Consider the following 20,457-nt stretch of genomic DNA (forward strand, 5'->3'; position numbering starts at 1 on the left):
CTTTTGAGGTAATATTTTACTTTAAGCTCGTTTTCTTATTCGCATGGTAAATAGCATGCAAACTAAATGTCTTAGTGTTTTAACCTGTATTATCGAAATCTATAATGACCATGTTTTTGAAATTAAATTAAGGATGATGAAACTAGGCTACGCGTTAATAATTATTTAAATTAAATTATGACGGTATGGTAAATCCCTTACCTTTCTGAATTGAATAGTATATTTTTATTTTGAGATTTTGCATTGACAAGTAGTTGCAACCTAAATTCTTGGTGATGAAGAAGCTTAGAGGATTTTTTAGTTTTTTCTTTGAAAGATTTAAGTTTAGGGTACAAAATAAAACTAAGAAATTCAAGTCGCCATATAAGGTATGTTTCTTTTTTACTATTTTTATTTATTAGATTGTTGTTAGTGACGTAGCTAGAGGGGCTTGGGGGGGTGCAGATACATCACTTTCCAACGAGAAAAACTACGCAAAGATATTTAGGTTGCTGTTTTAGGACCTTTCTCCTAGCTGGATCCTCCTGGTTATGGTCTCATATTAATAAAATTCTTATTCACATGGAAAACATTTAACCTTAATTTTATAGTTTTCAATCTCTTTTTCATTGCCTTTAATATTTGAAAATGCAATTCCTATTATTTCAGTAGGATTTTAAGCCACGTCAAGGGCTTTGTCCTAAATTCAAGAAATAGATTTACAGCTCTTCAAAACCAAATAAATTAGGATTGCCCGAAAGTACGAGGCACAAAACACTTGTCTTGCGTTCTATTTGAGCAGAAGATCTATTTTGCAAGGTTTAATTTTTATAACACTATGATTTTTAAAGTCATCAAAGGTCAGTACCCTCTAGAGGGATAAGGAGTAGAGAAACGCGCTTCAAAATATCTTTCCGGGAGACCGTTAACGCTCAAGTTGCATTACTGAGAGTTTCAGTCACCTAACTCGACTTGTTTCTAGTATAGCATATAGCCCCTAAACTAGAATTTTACCCTGTGTTCATACCGTGCACCTGTTGCATGAAAGTGGGACTATGCATTATGTTTGGTATAGTTAGAAGTGGGATTATGTTTTGTGTTACTTCGAGCTCTTTTTATGCCAAAATGAATATTGTAGCGAGAAAAAACCTCTTTCGTCGTCTTTTTCTTTAATACGCATTTAACTAATGCATATTTTAAGTTCAGAAATAGATAATCGAGTGCAATTTCAGCTATGCTAATTAATCCAATCACGATTGGAATAACGTAACTATGCGTGCACGCAGGAATGTGTTGGGGGGGGGGGCTCAAATGACACAGAAATTTGACGATTTAAAAGAAAATTATAATTAATTATGGCAAGGATGATAACGTATTGAAATTTGGGACACTGGTAAAAAAAACGACTGCGAGTTTTGATGGGTAGCTATCGGTTGTATCATTTTTCATAGAAAGCTGGTCAGTTTTGCTTGCGCGCGGGATGGGTAATTTGACTACAACATATGATGGCCAAATCCTTCAAATGCTGCTGCTATGCAAAAGGTTTAAATATCGCGATATTTGGGCTGCGGCTCTGGAAGCCCCTAAAATATGAATGATGAGGTAAAAATATTGGTACTTGTCAAGTAGCCGGAAACCACGCGATATATTGCATAGGGAAGTTGCTTAAGAAACTAGTCAAAAGAGTCTTTCAATAGAGAATTGGATTGCAAACCGTGGTTTATCATTGCGTTTACAATATTTAAACTTTTTTTTTTGGGGGGGGGGTTAGGGGAGAAAAGGTACCTAGGTTACGGTAGGTTACGTGTTTAGTATATGCTATGCTTTACCCCCACCCCTCTAATGTGCAAATGTATAGCCCAAATTTCTTTCTAAACTATTATATTTTCATCATATTTTGTTTTATTTCATTAGCATTAACCAAACTTGTCTTCTCGCGTTGGTTCCGGCTAATTGACAAGTACCAAATATATTTCTTTATGACCATGTGCTAGTTGAAAAAAGTTTACAGCTAGATCCTTCCCTTTGGAATAAGTTCAACTCATAAAAGAGCTGGATCACTTATACGTCCTTGCATCAGGGCTCTGGGAAGAAAAGAGCTCTTAATGCAACAACCCAAGGATACTGTCCTGCATAAATTATGCTGCTTAAACAATAGATTAATTTAAAAAACAGCTTTTTCCACAAAAGAAGTTTTTCGATGAAAAGTAAAGGGCCGCATCAATCCGAAAACGAGAAAAAATAGTCAAACCGCGTAATTCAAGCGTAAAACGAAATCATATCCCTACCAATATATAAATGAAACCGAAATCGAACAGAAATTACCACAAACAGGTGTAGGGCTAACACCCACTAAGTCTTCTAAGGAGCAGAACGTCAGGTGCGCTTTACTGAAAACAATTTTATTTCTAGTTGTGTGTTGTTTTTTTTGTCATAACATGAACGGATAAAGAAAGAAGAGCAATATAATAACCAAGATTACTGAAAAGACCTAATGAATGTAAATTGACAGTCTAATATATACTTATGTATATTCTTCAAATTCTCTGGAATTCTGGATTTATTAACTTAATAACAGAAAATCTTCTAAAATGCATTTTTTAAACTCTAAAAGAAGGGGTTTTTAGAACAGTATGCACAACAAAAGAATTGAATTTTCATTGGGATTAGAACTATGTAGTCTACTATTCATTAAAATTAAAATAACCTATCAAAAGTATCATCCTTTTAATTAATCCATCAAAAGTAGAAAGTTTGTCTAGCTTTAGAAATGAGGGTTTCCATTTGTCCTGATGAAAAAAATTTGAGCAATTTAGTCAACACAAACTCTTAAGTCAGAACCAAACAAATTTAAAATAGACAGAGCTCCTTATTCAAAATAAGCAAGCATTAGTTAAATAAAGAAAGTACCCCGATAAAGAGCATTGTCTAAATGAAAATTGCTCCATGAAATTTAGCGGTGTTGGGGTGTACTCCCCGCCAGAAACTTCCCCCACATGAAAAATTAGCAGAAAGTTGCCAGATAAAAAGAATGAAGAAAAGAAGAAATTTTGGAATATTCTACTATATATTCCTAAGTATAAGCAGAATGTAAGGTTTAGATACCCTATAGTATTTATTTTCATTTATTTTAATTCTTTTTGCATTTTTGAGGGTTTAAATCTTTATAGCAGGGTAAGATAAAGTTTAAAGAAAATAGTATGGCAATATAAAATTAGTCACAATTGTAGAACAGTTGCCCCATGCCTATGATGGAAGTGCACAGAGATAACAGGCTGAGACTGAAAAGTACGATGAATTACTTCTCGTTGGCTTGGTACCGACCGGAGACATCACTAGCCAAAATATTCGGGGGAGGGGGGCGATGGGTTTTACTGACCCACTGGTTTGGGTGATATTGCTATCAAGATTACATCATTTTTTTTCTTTACCGACTGTGACTGGTCCTCTTTTATTGATTATACATCTTATATTTCCATCAGCCCATTTGTCCTGATAAAATAAATTCCAGTAATTTAGTCAACACAAACTCTAAGTCAGAACCAAACAAATTCAAAATAGACAGAGCTTCTTATTCAAAATAAACAAGAAATAGTTAGATAAAGAAAGTATCAAAAAGTCTTTAAGTATCAATATATCTTTGGCAAACTCGTAGTTTGATGCCACAAAATTGCGAAAATTCAACTTTCCCGTGACACATTTTTTTTTATATTTCCGTACAAATGAGTCCTATCCTGGTCTTCTGAAACCACCGGTTTAATGTAATCGCCCTGATTTGCGTGTTTGAAACATGCGTGTTGTTTTATACAAACACGCATCCGTGATCTTTCTTCAAAAAACAAGCAAAATTCTACATTTTTGTAGATAGTAGCTTGAAACCTCCACAGTAGAGTTTTCTTATGTTCTGAATCTAATGGTGTGGTTTTCATTAATATCACTCGCCTTTTCGGGGTGTCATTCTCATTTGTCGGAGATCAGGCAAATTTTCTTAGACTTATAGCGTTTGATGTATAACATTAATCTTAATGAACCTGACATGTGACATATTTTGAATCAGCATAAAAAAGCCAATTCTTTTCATGGACTAATCGTTATTAAAATTCCTTTCTCTCTTTCGAGTTTTGGTTACTATTGGCCCGAGCCACTCCTTACTTACAGTTCGTTGCTACGAACTGTTTGATTCTACATTATATTTTCTGCTGGCGTTACGGAATATGCCAGAATCCCCTCTTTCCTTCATACTTTTTATTTGTCCTAATTTCCCTTTGGCTGCTCAATTTTACATGTGGGGAAATTTTAAAGAGGGGAGTTTTTTTTTTGGGGGGGGGGACGCCGGATCCCAAATTTAGCATATCAGAGAACCCTATCAGATTTCAGGGTCATATCTACACAAATGAAAGCAATGAGCTAACATCGAAACGAGCAAAAATTATTCCACATATAAGGGAGAGGGCTGCCCGCCTCCTCAACCTCAGCTCCACAATAGACAGAATATACAGTATCGACAAAGGCTATAGGCCTAAACTCCGTTAAAAAAATTTGAAACAGATTTAAAACCATACAAGATTCATATTCCGACTTCACGCACGCGCAATGACAATTGTTTCCGATCTATACATAACGATGAGCTTATGGAAACTGAACTAATGTTATGACGTATATTGCCAGGGACGATACGCGCGGTATCAAATGTGTTTCATTTTTGGAAAAAGAAGACGCTACAGTCTACAGTGCTCAGCTCTTTGCGCTTAAGTTTGACTTTAACTCCCAATGCTTTAAGAAGAATTGCTCAGGTACAAGGGCGATTGGAATTGATTAAGAATGGATTATTCACGATACCTCACGAATGGATGAGCTTATTGATTGGCTTTTGCTTTAAACAAAATAATTTTTAGTTCTAGTCTTCCAATAGGCAACCTGTAACTAAAACACTTACAATTACCCCTTAGCTATATTTGTTGCTTTCGTGAATGGTTTCAGTAAAACACTATAAAATGTTTGTATAAAGAGCAACGGTTTAGTAAGAGGTAGACACGCCCCCTCAAATACGACTAAGATCCTTAGTTTTCAGTTTCAATGTTGCTCTTTAGTTTCGTTTAAAAAAAGTATATTTTTGTTAAATATCATGTAAAAATGAAAAACTATACACAAGGAAGAAAAGCGAAAAAAACTTAGGAACTCACATCTGGAAACCAAATGGTAACGATAATAATTCAAAGCTCCGATAAAATGAATAATCTCTTCTGGTATGAGATCCTACCATTTGAATTTTTTTTTCTTTTATATAAATTAAGTTGAAAACGTAAAAGGAAATCAGAAAAAAGTAAAGAGCAGCATTGAAACCTAAAATAAGTAGAAATAGAGTTCTATACTAACTCAAATTTAAAATTAACAATAATTGAAATAAATAATCATGTCAAGCTTAAAAGTAACACATGATTATTATGGATGGAGAGGTGAAACCTAAAACAAAAAGTAACAAAACAAATAATCAGATCAAACTTTAAACAAACGGAAATTGCCAAAATTAAGTGGGCTACTGCCCCTTAAGCCCTCTAAAAGCTATAATATTGTTTGTGTCGGAGTGTCAAAGCACGAATTTAATCAAACAGTTCGTGGTAACGAACTGTAAGTAAGGTGCGACCCGGCTCAATGGTAATCGAAACTCTAAAAAACGGAATTTTGATATCAATACATACATAAAAAGAATCAGATTTTAATGCTGATTTCAAATATATACGTTTCATCAAGATTACTTTTACCCATTAAAAGTTACGCGCCTGAGAAAATTTGGCTGATTTTAGAAAAAAAGGGGAAAAACCCCCTACAAAAAATATAGAAACTTAATGAAAATCACACCATCATATTCAGCGTATCAGAGAACCCTACTGTAGAGGTTTCAAGCTCCTATCTACAAAAATGTGGAATTTTCCATTTTTTGCCAGAAGAAAGATCACGGGTGCGTGTTTATTTTATTTTTTTTTCTTTTCCCCAGGGGTAATCGTATTGACCCAGTGACCCTCGTATTGACCCTCGTAAGAGGGCTCATTGGAACGGAAATTAAAAGTTCTAGTGCCCTTTTTAAGTATCAGAGAACCCTACTGTAGAGGTTTCAAGCTCCTATCTACAAAAATGTGGAATTTTGCATTTTTTGCCAGAAGAAAGATCACGGGTGCGTGTTTATTGCCAGATTTTGAATTTTGCATTTTTTGCCAGAAGAAAGATCACGGGTGCGTGTTTATTTTATTTTTTTTTCTTTTCCCCAGGGGTAATCTTATTGACCCAGTGACCCTCGTATTGACCCTCGTAAGAGGGCTCATTGGAACGGAAATTAAATTTCCGTTTTATTTGTTTTTTTTTTGTTTTTTTGTTTTTTTTTCTTTTCTTTTTCCCAGGGGTGATCGTATTGACCCAGTGATCCTAGAATATCGTGGGAGGGCTCATTGGAACGGAAATTAAAAGTTCTGGTGCCCTTTTTAAGTGACCAAAAAAAATGGAGGGCAACTAGGCCCCCTCCGAAGCTCATATTTTCCCAAATTCACCCAATCAAAATTTTGAGATAACCATTTTGTTCAGTATGGTCGAAAATATTATAACTATGTCTTTTAGGATGACTTAATCCCTCGAAGCCCCCAGGAGGAGGGCTGAAAGTTATGAACTTTACCCAATGTTAATAACATATAGTATTGGTTATTGGGACCCGGCTCAATGGTAACCGAAACTCTAGGAAACGGTATTTTGATACAAATAGATACATCAAAAGAATCGGATTTTAATGCTGATTTCAAATATATAAGTTTCATCAAGTTTACTTTTACCCATCAAAAGTTACGGGCCAGAGAAAATTTGGCTGATTTTCGAAAAAAGGGGGAAAGACCCCCTAAAAGATGTAGAACCTTAATGAAAAACACACCATCATATTCCGCGTATTAGAGAATCCTACTGTAGAGGTTTCAAGCTTCTATCTACAAAAACGTGGTATTTTACATTTCTTGCCAGAAGAAAGATCACGGGTGTGTTTTAATTTTTTTTCCCCAGGGGTGATCTTATCGACCCAGTGGTCCTAGAATATCATGGGAGGGCTCATTGGAATGTATGTTAAAAGTTCTAGTGCCCTTTTTAATTGACCAGAAAAAATGGAAGGCAACTAGGCCCCCTCCCACGCTCATTGTTTTCCCAAAGTCACCTGATCAAAATTTTGAAATATCCATTTTGTTCAGCATGTTCGAAAATATTATGAGTAAGTCTTTTAGGATGACTTAATCCCTCGAAGTTCTCGGGAGGAGGGCTGAAAGTTATGAACTTTACCTAATGTTAACATATAGTATTGGTTATTGGGAAGTATACAGTACAGACGTTTTCAGGGGAGATTTTTCCTGGTAGTGAGGGGGGGGGTTTGGGCAGGGACGTACGCAGGGAGGGGGGGCCTCCGGTCCCGTCCCCCCCCCCCCCACCCCGAAATCTCCCGATTTTTTTGATTTTCCCATAATTTTCTGATTTTTCTCACAGAATAATGAGTTTGAAGGATTTGGCCCCCCCGAAACAAATTGCCCCCCCCCCGAAAAAATTCCTGCGTACGCGCCTGGGGTCGGGGGTTATGTAGGAGGATCTTTCCATGAAGGAAGTTTTCATGGGGGAATGGACATTGCTATGAAGGGGATGCCGGACTTCCCAGCATTATTTAAAAAAAAGATAAGAAATTAAATATAAAAAATCAAGTTTTTCAACTGCAACAGCAGCAACATCAAAACTTTAAACGAACAGATAATATTACATATAGGATTGGGTTCACCCCCTAGTCAATACCTCACTCTCTAAGCCAGAGATTTTTTAGTACTTTCATAAGATATATTTATTCTCTTTAAAGGCCTTTGTGATTAAGCCTTCATTTTTAAAGAATTGAAAAAAAATTTAATCTTTACCTTAAAGAGCATAGTATCGATTAGGGCACGGACCCCCTAATCTTAGTATTAAAAATATATTAATATAGAATTTATATACGTAAGTTAATTCTTAAATTGTGCATATTTATATATACCAAAAACCTTCGTAAATAAAATAAAACAAGTTTCGAGAAAGCCATTTAACTAGATAAAAGTAAATTAATATGAAAATTTTGTTTTAATTATTCATGTTCTGTGAGCCAAAATCAAAACCTGTATTAATTCAAAAGTTCAAAAATTAAATAAAAAAAACATTTTTTTTAACTGAAAGTACGGAGCGACATTAAAACTTAAAACGAGCAGAAATTATTCCGTATATGAAAGGAGTGTCCCCTCCTCAACGCTTCGCTGTTTACGCTAAAGTTTTTTATTGTTTTAAAAAATAAAGTTTTGAGACATAGTCAAACTTTAGCGCAAAGAGTGAGGCGTCTAGGAGGGGACAGCCCCTTTCATATACGGAATAATTTCTGTTCGTTTTAAGTTTTAATGTCGCTCCTTACTTTTAGTTAAAAAAAACTTGTTTTTTTTCACTTAATTCAAGGAAGGTGGCTAGTCCGAGAAAATTCAGAAAACAGTTGAAAAAAAACTCTCTTGAAATACCGTAGAAATCTAGAAATTTTGGGGAAAAGACGGGCCCGGAGATCTACTCTCTTCGCGATGGTATGGTTTGCCGTGTGTACTTTGTCAAGAAAAGGATATCCGTTATGTCTTAAAAAAATGCTACAAGCCGTATTTCAAATTTTATCTTTTCATTTTAAGAAATATGTGTACCTACAGTGTATATGGGACGGGTACATTTGAAGGATTTTATATTGTCTTTTTTTTTATAATCAACCTTATGGTTTTACTGATGGTTGATAGTGTTGGCTGGTATTTTTCTTAGAGGCGATATCTAGTTTCCTTCACTCGTTAATTTCTTTCAGGAAAATGCAAATCCAACTGAAATGAGAAAAGGTGAAACGCTGCAGCAGTATGCTGATCGACTCCGTTCAAATACTGATCGTATAACTGACGAAAGAGAGCGTGAACTAATCGTCTTTTCTGCGCGCATGCAACGTGTCACCACAGTTTTAAAGTCTGTTTGTGAAATATATGATACTACAAGGGAATTTGAGGCTGTGTTGGAAAAAATGAAGAAGATACGTGACCAATTTGTGGAAGAAGAGGATGAAGTGGTGTACTTAAAAATGGCTGGGATTGCACAAGCCTTCGTGTGCTCTGCCGATAAAGATTTGGCAAGTCGTGGCATAGAGCACAGAGAAAGAGGAGTAAGATTCTTTTATTATTTGATTATTATTAATGTTATTATGATTTTATCTTGGTTTTATTATTATAACTTTATTTATTTTATTATTATTTTATTTTGAGATTACAGAATCTTATAAAATAATTATTCTGTAAGATTTCTTGCATTTTATGTTCAAATTTTTTTTCAGCTGAAATTATTACCAATATTAAGAAATAATGAAATAGCATAAAAGTAAATTTGTTATAGATTCTTCAGCAGAATCTACTTTAAATTGGCTTATCATCAAAATGGTATAACTACTTTAAAATACTAAAATTCTCTGTAGTACCTTGACTTTTTGGACACCATGTAGATTATGGGGAATATTATGGACTTTCCATAGATTTGACAACTCTACCCTGTTTTACTTCAATTACAATTAAACCATGAAGATGGGCATATGGTCTATTGATTTTCTCTATATATATATTTATATATGTTTGTAGTCATAGAGTAAATAAGGGCTTTGTTTTTATAGCCGCTATGAAAATATTAATGCCTTTTAGGAAAATAAGAAAAACAACGTGAGCGGTAAAACAACTGAGCAATTGAAGCTTTCAGAATTCTTTTTGGAGGGATGGGAAAAGGGTATGAATAGATAAAAATCCCCCTCCCCCCCTTAAAAAAAGTCATTTCGGAGAAAAAACCCTAAAACATGACACATATAAACTACTGCATTTGTCCACTAGAACTAAGTCGGCTTTTGCGTAGCTTTTGTTACTCTACCCCAAGGCCATACTCAGGGGGGGGGGGGGTACAGAGTTTGAAAATCCTCCCCTCCCGAAAGTTCGCCGTACTCGTAGAGTGTAAGAGGATACATATAAACAAATTTTTGATACGTTTTTAAAGTATTTTTTACACCTCCCTCCCCCTCCCCCCCCCCCGATAAAAATACTGGTTGCGCCCACAAGTTTACTAATTTTTTGGATTTTTATTTTTTTTTGTGCTTGTTTCCCTCTACAATCGGTTCCTAATGACAAAGCCAATTTGAAAAAAGAGCAACAAGAACCAAAATCAGGAAACTTTTGTATATAACGTAGGACTATATCTTGCTCTATTGAGGGAGGAGAAGGGCTAGGACGGAATTAGAATGGTAGAGATTATCTTGTTGGGAAAAAGTACTGAATGGGAACTTGAATTGTATATTTTTTTTTCCTCTCTAATTTACGTCTCGTAACATAAATTTACGGATTTTCAAATATTTAGTTTTTCTTGTCTTATTGAATTAAGATTAAAACAGAATACAAAATTAAATATTCAATTAAAATTAAATATTTGAATAAATAAAATATTAATAGTCAACGAAATTAAAATTGAATATCAAAAAGAAAAAAGATGCTAAAAATAATAAAATAAAACATGGAAAAAAAATTAAACTAAAACCTGAAAATTAACGTTTTTTTTCTTGTGTCTGGCGTCCAATAAGCTCTTGCTAATCTGTGCTCTATTATACTAGATCTTCGAAGAAAAATTTTTTCAAAAAAGAATTAAGAATCTGAGTTTTGGCTCCCCTAAAAAAAAGGAGGCACACTATTTTGTTCTGGTTGTAGCGATTGGTAATTGCTCTGGTAATTCTAAGTATAGATTGCAGTAACGCATACTTCATTCCCAGTCTATATATTTTAAATCAGCTTGTGTAGTTTACCTTTCAAAAATCTTAAAGGAAAAGCTTTTTGAAGTGACTTAATTGTGATTGATGAAAAAGGTAAATACGCCAATTCGTCTCACGAATTGGCGTCCTTGTTCGCCAACTCTATGTACCGATGGTGGTATCTTAGATGCTCTTCCAAATCAGGATTTATTTTGTAAAAGGTTTTATGGATATAGATATATTTTTTGACTTTTAGAAACTACTTTGTGGTAAAACACAAAATTTCAATTTCTGGCGTTTCAAACCCTAACCCCCCCCCCCCCTTCTAAGAAAGTTTTTTAATTTTCACTTTTAGTAATTTTTTTCGAACTAGTGGTTGCGGAAATAGAGAGAAGGCTCATTCTGATGAGTTTTTCAATCCTGATTTTTAGCTTTTTATGAAGCTAAAAAACAATACCTCAATAAACTATCGTTTTTTTGGGCTGTATTGGCCCAAAATATCACCTGAAAAAAAAAATTATGATTAATATAATGTTACCTAGCAACAGTAACAACAAAATTCGTCCTCCACTCTTGTCACAGATCATAAAATAAAAGTTCAAAATAGGGATAAAATCCTTTTCAATAGACAGTGTATAGAAAATTCACAAAAAAATACCAGATATTTCGGTTACATATACAGTGACCGTCATCAGTAGTAAAACTATAAGGTCACATATACAGTGACGGTCACTGTATATGTGACCGAAATATCTGGTATTTTTTATGATATTTTCTATACACTGTCTATTAAAAAGGATTTTATCCCTATTTTGAACTTTTATTTTATCGTCATGGAAAGGCAGTGTGGTCTCCGAAATTATCTACGTCACAGATCATATCCGCATGATATGTGTCCAATAGTACCCAGTAGCAATATGTACCCAAATCCGCATTCCGGATGATAAAAGTAGTATCGCAGCAAGTGTGTTTAAATTATTTTTATATTCTTTTTCATTTTAATTCAGTTTTATCTGCCATCATTCTAATAGTTGACTTTTATTTCAGTCACAGGTTGTCATGATGGCTCGTGATAATCTTTTTCAAGATATAGCATCGCCGTCAGTAGGATGGAGTGTCCAAAACTGTATACGAGAGTTAGAATTTCAAACTATGGTTGTGATAGAAATATCATGGGTGAGCTTTTTTTATCTTATCTATTAATTTAATGTTAAAAAAAAAATTCTGAAAGCTAGAATTTCTAAACTTGGCTGTGATAAAAATATTATGGGCAGAATTTTTATTATCTTATCCATTGATTTAATGTTTTGACAGTTAAAAAAAGCAGTTCTGAGTGATAGAATTTCAAAATATGGTTGTGATAGAAACATCATGGATGAGCTTTTCTAACCTTATCTACCATTTTAGTGTTTTAAAGGGTTTAAAGGAATTTTCTGAGTTAAGAGCTTCAAGCTAAGGTTGTGGAAAAAACATCATGGGATAGTTTTTTTTTACCTTATCCACTGGTTTAACGTTAAAAAAAAATTATCAGAGCTAGAATTTCAAACTAAAGATGTGATGGAAATCTTTTGAATATGCTTCTTATTTTCATCTTATCTGCTCCTTTAATGTTGTTCAGTTCTATCCCTATTGTTTAAGTTTTAGAGTATGGTTGTGAAATTCCACGAGCGAGCTGTTTTTACCTTGTCTATGGCTTTATTGTTCTCACAAAAAAGAAAAAAAACTCCAATTTTATCCAAGAGTTTGAATTTTAAACCCTGACTGTGATAGAAGTCATTTTCTATCTTCTTATGCTGAAAGGAGCCCGTTTAGGATTTCAGGTGCTCTTTTTAAGAAGAAGAAGAATCTCTCACATCACACTATCTCTCTATTTATATTTCCAATGAAATGAAACTATTGAAAACGAGTGAAACTGTTAACTATGAACTACAAAATAAATAAAAGCTTTTGTAGAAATAATATTAAAAGTCTAAATATTTCGGCTTCACATCCAAAAGCCTTTATCAACCGGAAAAAAGAGGAAAAAATTAATAGAAAAAAAAACTAGCGAAAGCACATTTAAATAACCTAAAATGATGTAAATATCCTGAATTCATGAAATTTATGGGTTATTTAAAAAACGATGATATTTAACACAGCAACAACAGAGGATGTTTAAAACACTCTGAATACAGCAGGTTTTGTTGCGTTGCTCCATAAATGTTTCCTTTGTTTCAAAGAAGTTTTTTTATTAGTTTCGAAAACAGAGGAAAACAAATAACACAATAAGAAACATATATTTATGTTTTTTTTGTTAATTTTTTTGTTTGTTATTAGAAAAAAAACACAAATAAGAAACGTATTTTTTTGCTCTTGTTAGAAAGAAAACACAAATAAGAAACGCATTTTTTTTGTTATTAGAAAGAAAACATAAATAAGAAACGCATTTTTTTTTTATCTTGTTAGAAAGAAAACACAAATAAGAAACGCATTTTTTTGATCTTGTTAGAAAGAAAACACAAATAAGAAACGCATTTTTTTGTTATTAGAACGAAAACATAAATAAGAAACGCATTTTTTTTTATCTTGTTATAAAGAAAACACAAATAATAAACGCATTTTTTTTATCTTGTTAGAAAGAAAACATAAATAAGAAACGCATTTTTTTTTATCTTGTTAGAAAGAAAACACAAATATGAAACGCATTTTTTTGTTATTAGAAAGAAAACATAAATAAGAAACGCATTTTTTTTTTTTATCTTGTTAGAAAGAAATAACAAATAAGAAACCCATTTTTTTTTTTATCTTGTTAGAAAGAAAACACAAATAAGAAACGCATTTTTTTTTTTATCTTGTTAGAAAGAAAACACAAATAAGAAACGCATTTTTTTTATCTTGTTAGAAAGAAAACACAAATAAGAAACGTATTTTTTGTTGTTATTAGAAAGAAAATACAAATTAGAAACGCATTTTTTTCATCTTGTTAGAAAGAAAACACAAATAAGAAGCGCATTTTTATCTTGTTAGAAAGAAAACACAAAAAAGAAACGTATTTTTTTTATCTTGTTAGAAAGAAAACATAAATAAGAAACGCATTTTTTTTTTGTTGTTAGAAAGAAAACACAAATATGAAACGCATTTTTTTGTTATTAGAAAGAAAACATAAATAAGAAACGCATTTTTTTTTTTTATCTTGTTAGAAAGAAAACACAAATAAGAAACGCATTTTTTTTTATCTTGTTAGAAAGAAAACAAAAATAAGAAACGCATTTTTTTTTTTGTTATTAGAAAGAAAACATAAATAAGAAACGCATTTTTTTTTTTATCTTGTTAGAAAGAAAACACAAATAAGAAACGCATTTTTTTTTTTATCTTGTTAGAAAGAAAACAGAAATAAGAAACGTATTTTTTGTTGTTATTAGAAAGAAAATACAAATTAGAAAGGCATTTTTTTCATCTTGTTAGAAAGAAAACACAAATAAGAAGCGCATTTTTTTGATCTTGTTGGAAAGAAAAAACAAATAAGAAACGTATTGTTTTGTTGTTATTAGAAAGAAAAAACAAATTATAAACGCATTTTTTTCATCTTGTTAGAAAGAATGAAAGATCTTCAGCCGACGTGGCACGCCATGACAAAAACCAACAAAGAGAAAAATCTCTAAAAAAACAAACAAACGAGACAGAGTTACATTGACGGAGAAGAAAACAACAAAAACAAAACAACGCAGATATGGTAACTGCAAAGACAAAAAGCGTGTTCAGCACAAAAAACACACAAGAAGAACAAGATAAAAAAAAAACAAGATAAACATAAAACCCACCAAACCACCCACCAAAAAAAAACAACAAAAAAAAACAAAAATGTACAATCGGAGCAAACTGAGCCACGTAGGGAAAAGATGCTAATATAGAGTTACTTCAGTGAGGACACCAGAGTAACTGAGGTACACCAGTTGCTCTGGTGTCCTCACTGAAGTAACTCTATATTAGCATCTTTTCCCTACGTGGATTAGTTTGCGCCGATTGTAAATTTTTTTTTTTTTTTTTTTTTGGTGGTGGTTTTATTGGTTTTTAGTTTTATTCTTGTTTTTTTTTATCTTGTTCTTCTTGTGTGTATTTCGTGCTTAATACGCATTGTTTGTATACAGGCGAAATATCCGCGTTGTTTTGTTTCTGTTGTTTTCTTTTCTCGCCACTGGCCACAGTCTCGTTTTTTTTTTTTTTTTAGAGATTTTTCTCTTTGTTGGTTTTTTGTTAGAAAGAAAACACAAATAAGAAGCGCATTTTTTTTATCTTGTTAGAAAGAAAACACAAATAAGAAACGTATTTTTTTGATCTTGTTAGAAAGAAAACACAAATAAGAAACGTACATTTTTTTTGTTATTAGAAAGAAAACATAAATAAGAAACGCATTTTTTTTTATCTTGTTAGAAAGAAAACACAAATAAGAAACGCATTTTTTTGATATTGTTAGAAAGAAAACACAAATAAGAAACGCATTTTTTTGTTGTTATTAGAAAGAAAGCACAAATGAGAAACGCATTTTTTTTTTTGTTGTCATTAGAAAGAAAACACAAATAAGACACGCATTTTTTTTTTCTTTGTTATTGACCTTATTCAATTTTATTTTTTTAATAGAAAGCACAAATAAGAAACATGTATTTTTCTCATTTTGTTATTTTTTGTTTTGTTTTATTGTACTAGTAAGAAAACACTTATTGTGTTTGTTATTTTTTTGGTGCATAAAAACATAAATAAAGCACACAATTGTGCTTGACAAATTTCACAGGTCGAATTACAGAGACCAAACGTTCACTTATATCAATTTTATTTTAAACCGGTTTTATAGACACTTCTTCTGTCAAAAACCACGTTTAAGTGTTTCCCGCAATATAGAAACGTAAAATCTACTCAGTTGATCTTTAACTGACTAAATGGTTGACGTGATTTTAAAGTTTGGTTGAAAGTTTTTGTGTTTCAGTGTTATCCATTGGTGTTTCCTGAAGACGGTGATGTGATATGGCTCCTGAAGATTTTGCGCACAATTTTTCAAAAGTCTGGAGCAATTTCAAGGATGACACGCTTCTTGAATGGACCTATCTGTGATATGTAAGTTGGGATATTTCACTATAAGCTTTTCTTTGTATTTTTGTTTCACCAGAATAAAAACTGTGCTGAAGTTGAACTGTACTTCCAATTAGTCTTTTAAGCAGCCATTTCAGCGGGACCTGTGACGTGTGATTCGCAACTGTTTTTGAATTATTAATGTCAAAAAATTCGAACTGTTTGTCTGTAACACCCCTCGCAGATGACTTAAACCTAATTCAGCCCTAACAAGTTTCATTGGCATAGGATAAAAAATTGCGTTCCGGCAATGTCTTCTTTTGACAGTTTGGTTTCTGCAAGAATATGAATTGTGAAAATTTCTGTGTACTTTTATAGCCTGAATATACAAGCTGTACTTGGTTCAGTAGCCTAACCTAAAGTATTTTGTGTCTGTTTGATTTTCGGTGTTGCAATAGGCCCAAACTAGAAAATGATCTGTTAAGCAGGCCTATCAGCTTCGTTAAAGAACGCTGATAGCGTCCGATTCGGAGTCCTGCATTCTTAACTACTATAGCCAGAATAAATAATTCTGAATTCATATTGCCCATTGCGATTTTACTTTAATCTGTTACGCAGGCGATCTCCTGCTTATTAAATCAAGCCTCTCTACCTTAGTTGCAACCCTTGACTCTCTAACTTCTGGTTACAAATATCTAGGACTTACGGTCAATTCACAAAGACTGAGTTATCTTGTTCATATGAAGCCGCGTCTTATTTATCTGTTGTGGTTGCAAGTACATTAACTTTAAGGCTACTTACCTGAAATATATAGGCCTTGTTTATCGTCTAGATAAACTTAATGCTCGTGAACGCAAGGTAGAACACGCCATAACAAGTTTCCGCGTCAGCTATGCTAACTTGCTGTACTAAATTATAGCTATAGCAAGCACGTACTAGCCAAAGTGTAGTCCTTGGCGATCACGCGATTTATATTTCACCACTTTGCTGTCTAAAACCAAGAAACTGAAGGCTCGTTTTTAGTTTTATCGATATTTGAATTTTACTTATCCTGTTGTTTGGCTATACATCCCGTTGTTGTTTATTTATGATGTTGTTTTGCAAGAACATTTTAATTTGCAAAAATGTTCCGTTTCTCCATCCGTTAGATATCATGAATTATGTAGATTGCGATGTGTTTAATACGAACATAAATCGTTTGTTTCATTGTCTGCCATTTGGCATTATTTACAAATGTTATTTGGATTAATGCTGTATTTTGTATTGTTTAGAAGTTTATTTTTTCTTTATACCTTTCAATTCATTTCTTTTCTTTTTCCTTATTCCTCTTCTTTTTTTTTTGTATATCTGTAGACAGACAAAAATAAACTTGTCTTAATATTTTGAGTAATTTACCTGGGCTAAGTTAATGAATCTTTTTGAAGCTGTCTTTATTATCAGTTTCTCAAAATCCCTTAAAGTTTTACTTAGATTAAAGTTATTTGCACATAAAAGGGAAGGTCCTTTTAATCGCAAAATAAAGTCGGATTACCCCTAGAGACCTGTCCTCGCTCCACTCCACTCAGGCTAGGCCATACTTTTGGACTAATACCTTTGAAAGTTTAGAATCCCATTAAAAACGTTTTTTCTAAATAAATGATGCCATCTAAGTAATAGTCATTTCAGGCATATTCTCCATTTATTATTTACTTTTTAATTGATGCTAATTCTCAATCTTGATGGATAGTAATTTTTTTTTTTATTTACGATAAAGGGTTGACCAGGTAGTTTTTCTAACGGATTTTCTAACAAAAAAAAAACGTTTATTATCGTTGATTACGGAATTCCTTTGACTATCAACGGGATTCCGTTGATAGTCAGATATCCAAACTTGACGTTAATCCGATTCTTGCCGATAATTCAAAATCCATTGATTCCCTTGATAAACGCTGGAAGTCTATAAAAGTTAAATAAAAGTACTTTTTTAATAATCACTCCACTCCATCCTGTTAATGACGTCATCACCCTCTCGGCTGTGCTAATAAAACAGGAATTATCTGACATTTTTGGCAAAAGCCGCATTTAAATCTCAGTCCAACAGATGAAGTAAGATCCCTCTATTAATTCTAGCCGTTTTTGTCTGTCTAATGTATTTATTTCCATCCAAATCGAGGAGTATATAAAATACATAAATGATATTAGAGAAACAAAGAAATACTTCAACAAACGAAACAAAGTATTGATGCAAAATAGGCTGAATAGCATAATTAAATAAAATTTGGTTCCTAAGATATTTAGAAGTTTCTCATTTTTGCCAAATGTTTTTTTTTTTGCTTCCGAAATGATTAGATATTGGAGCTTTTGAGACCTGCCTTTTGTTTAGCCCAAGGTGGATTGTCAAAAAGAACAATCTTTGGCTATCTTTCATCCTTCATATATAAAACTTGTTCTATCCGTCTCAACCATTCTTTCATTACAGTCCTAGAATGTAGGTAGAACTACATTACTATCAGTCAAATGGGTAGGCTACTTTAAACTATTCGTAGAAAATTCCTCTGTAGTCTTGGAAAATTGTGAAAAAACTGGGGCAACCTCCAACAAATTGCTATTCAATGATTCTTTCACTACCCGACCCAAAAATATGTGATAATTCCGAATCCGAAATGTTTACCGTTCTAACTCTTTCACAAATTTTAGTTTTTTGAGGTTGAGGCAAAAAATGTTGATTAAGTAAATACCAGCAAATGTGATTAGATATGTCATTTCTACGCTCTTTGTTTTGCTGATGAATATGAAACTAAATGTTTAAAGTTAAAAGAATTGCTTGGGGTTTAAAGCTTTGAGAGAGAGAGTGAGGCTAGGGGGGAGGTTCTAGGAAAATTGTGAAAAACTGGTCGATTTTGTTATCAGCTTTTAATTACAGCATTGCTTTTGCCGTACCTTGCATTCTTCAAGTTTTTTTTTTTGTGAAACCTGCTGTGAAACATGGACAAACTCCAAATCAGAACCAAGCAAATTTAAAATGGACAGAACTCTATTTCAAATAAGCAAGTCAATTGTTTTCTTTAACCTTTATCTTATCCCGATAACGCATCATCTTTTAGGATAACACAATGATAACACCCGATTATCTTATGATTATCCGATTATCAATGATGACAATACCCGATTATCATATATGATAACACAAACATGCCCCCCCCCCCCGAAAAAAAAGAATTGAAAGAAATATTATATAAAAATACTTAACTTTCTTTAAAGAAAAATGAACGGGAGAGGGCAAAAAGGTAGCGTAGGTGGCCTTGCACAACAGATGAAAATCAATTGATTATTTGATCTTGACTTTGATAATTTAGAAGAATTGGGATAATATTCTTTTTGTGGGTAACTTATATAATGTAAACTGGAAGAAGTGGAGTCAGGATTTATTATTTCTCTATATGTTTTGTAATGAACCTATTACATATGGTCAAGTCTGCTCAACAACAAAGACTAGCCTACAGCAGTAAATTGCATCGATAGGACAAGTCACTTATGTGATACCATAGGCTTCCCTATGGCTTCACTTCCAGACAGGGGCGAATCTCCAGAAGTTTTATTGGGGGAGGGGGGCAAGAGGGGTCCATATTCGGATATTCAAGGGGCATGGGATACATAATATTTTTTCGCCACACTATTGGGTGGGCAACTGCCGCACCCTTGCCCCCTCACTCCCCAAACGAATCCCTTGCTTCCAGAGATGTCCATTCACATAACCTTAGTCATGATATCGCTTAAACCTCTTTTTAAATAGTAATTTAAACTTGTAGAAAAACGAAACGAATTTCCTAAGTTGAAAATCAATATACATATTTTTCAGTTTAACAAATTAGAAGTTTTAAAAACTATTTCGGTAGATTGATAAAGCTGAATCTCTGCTATCGAATGGTAGGAAAATTGTCGTCGTATGTTGAAACATTAAAATCATAGAATAACATAAAATCAAACCAAAATTGGACAGGGCACATAAACCTTAAAGCACCAAGAATATTGATAATGAAATCTTTCTATTTAAATTGATTTTGTGGAAACTAACACAACTATTTGTATTTTTGGCACTAGTGGGCATGAAGAAAGGAATCATGGGGGGGGGATCAGCGAAAGACATCATACGGCAACACACGGCTCAATAAGGTTTAACTTACTTTTGAAGACGTAGATGTCTTTGGGAATCAATAGATTTTTAATGTTTGAAATTTGACGGCCGAAAAGTGGTGTCAGGACTAATTAGTTTTGCTGATTTATTTTTAGGGTTTAACTTGGCAATACAGACAAAAATGTGGTATGCCCTAGGAACTTAATAATTTTGAAATAACTGAAATAATATCTCGTTCTTTTCATTTATGAACAGACCTAAGATGGGACAAGGGGACAAAAATGTTATTATTTTGATACCCTTGCTACCTTAAGAAAACATATATCTTTAAAACCTGTTTTCTCTTCTTTTTTTCTGTTATCTCTTTCTTTTCTCTTTTCTCTTTCTCATAGTTCTTTTTTATCTTTTCTCAAATCTTTTTTTAGAAATATCGCTTTTTATTAAAAATAAAAAACATGAGTTTTTTGTGCTTATCTGCTCTACTCTATACGCTGTGTAA

General features: G+C 33.0%; 1 protein-coding gene across 3 annotated transcripts in view; it reads left to right on the forward strand.

Annotated features, from left to right (window-relative positions):
* Positions 1 to 20,457, forward strand: part of LOC148939510 (uncharacterized) — a 120,288-nt gene that overhangs the window by 74,741 nt on the left and 25,090 nt on the right. For all 3 annotated transcript variants that reach the window (XM_089106677.1, XM_089106678.1, XM_089106679.1), the window contains exons 6-8: positions 8,846 to 9,190; positions 11,849 to 11,977; positions 15,762 to 15,889. In XM_089106677.1, coding sequence (XP_088962803.1) covers positions 8,846 to 9,190; positions 11,849 to 11,977; positions 15,762 to 15,889 — 602 coding nt within the window. The remainder of the gene's footprint in view (positions 1 to 8,845; positions 9,191 to 11,848; positions 11,978 to 15,761; positions 15,890 to 20,457) is intronic.

Source organism: Artemia sp. Qi Xiang Cuo, chromosome 21 (genome assembly GCF_049724085.1).
Source record: "Artemia sp. Qi Xiang Cuo chromosome 21, ASM4972408v1, whole genome shotgun sequence".
Lineage (NCBI taxonomy): Eukaryota > Metazoa > Arthropoda > Branchiopoda > Anostraca > Artemiidae > Artemia > Artemia sp. Qi Xiang Cuo.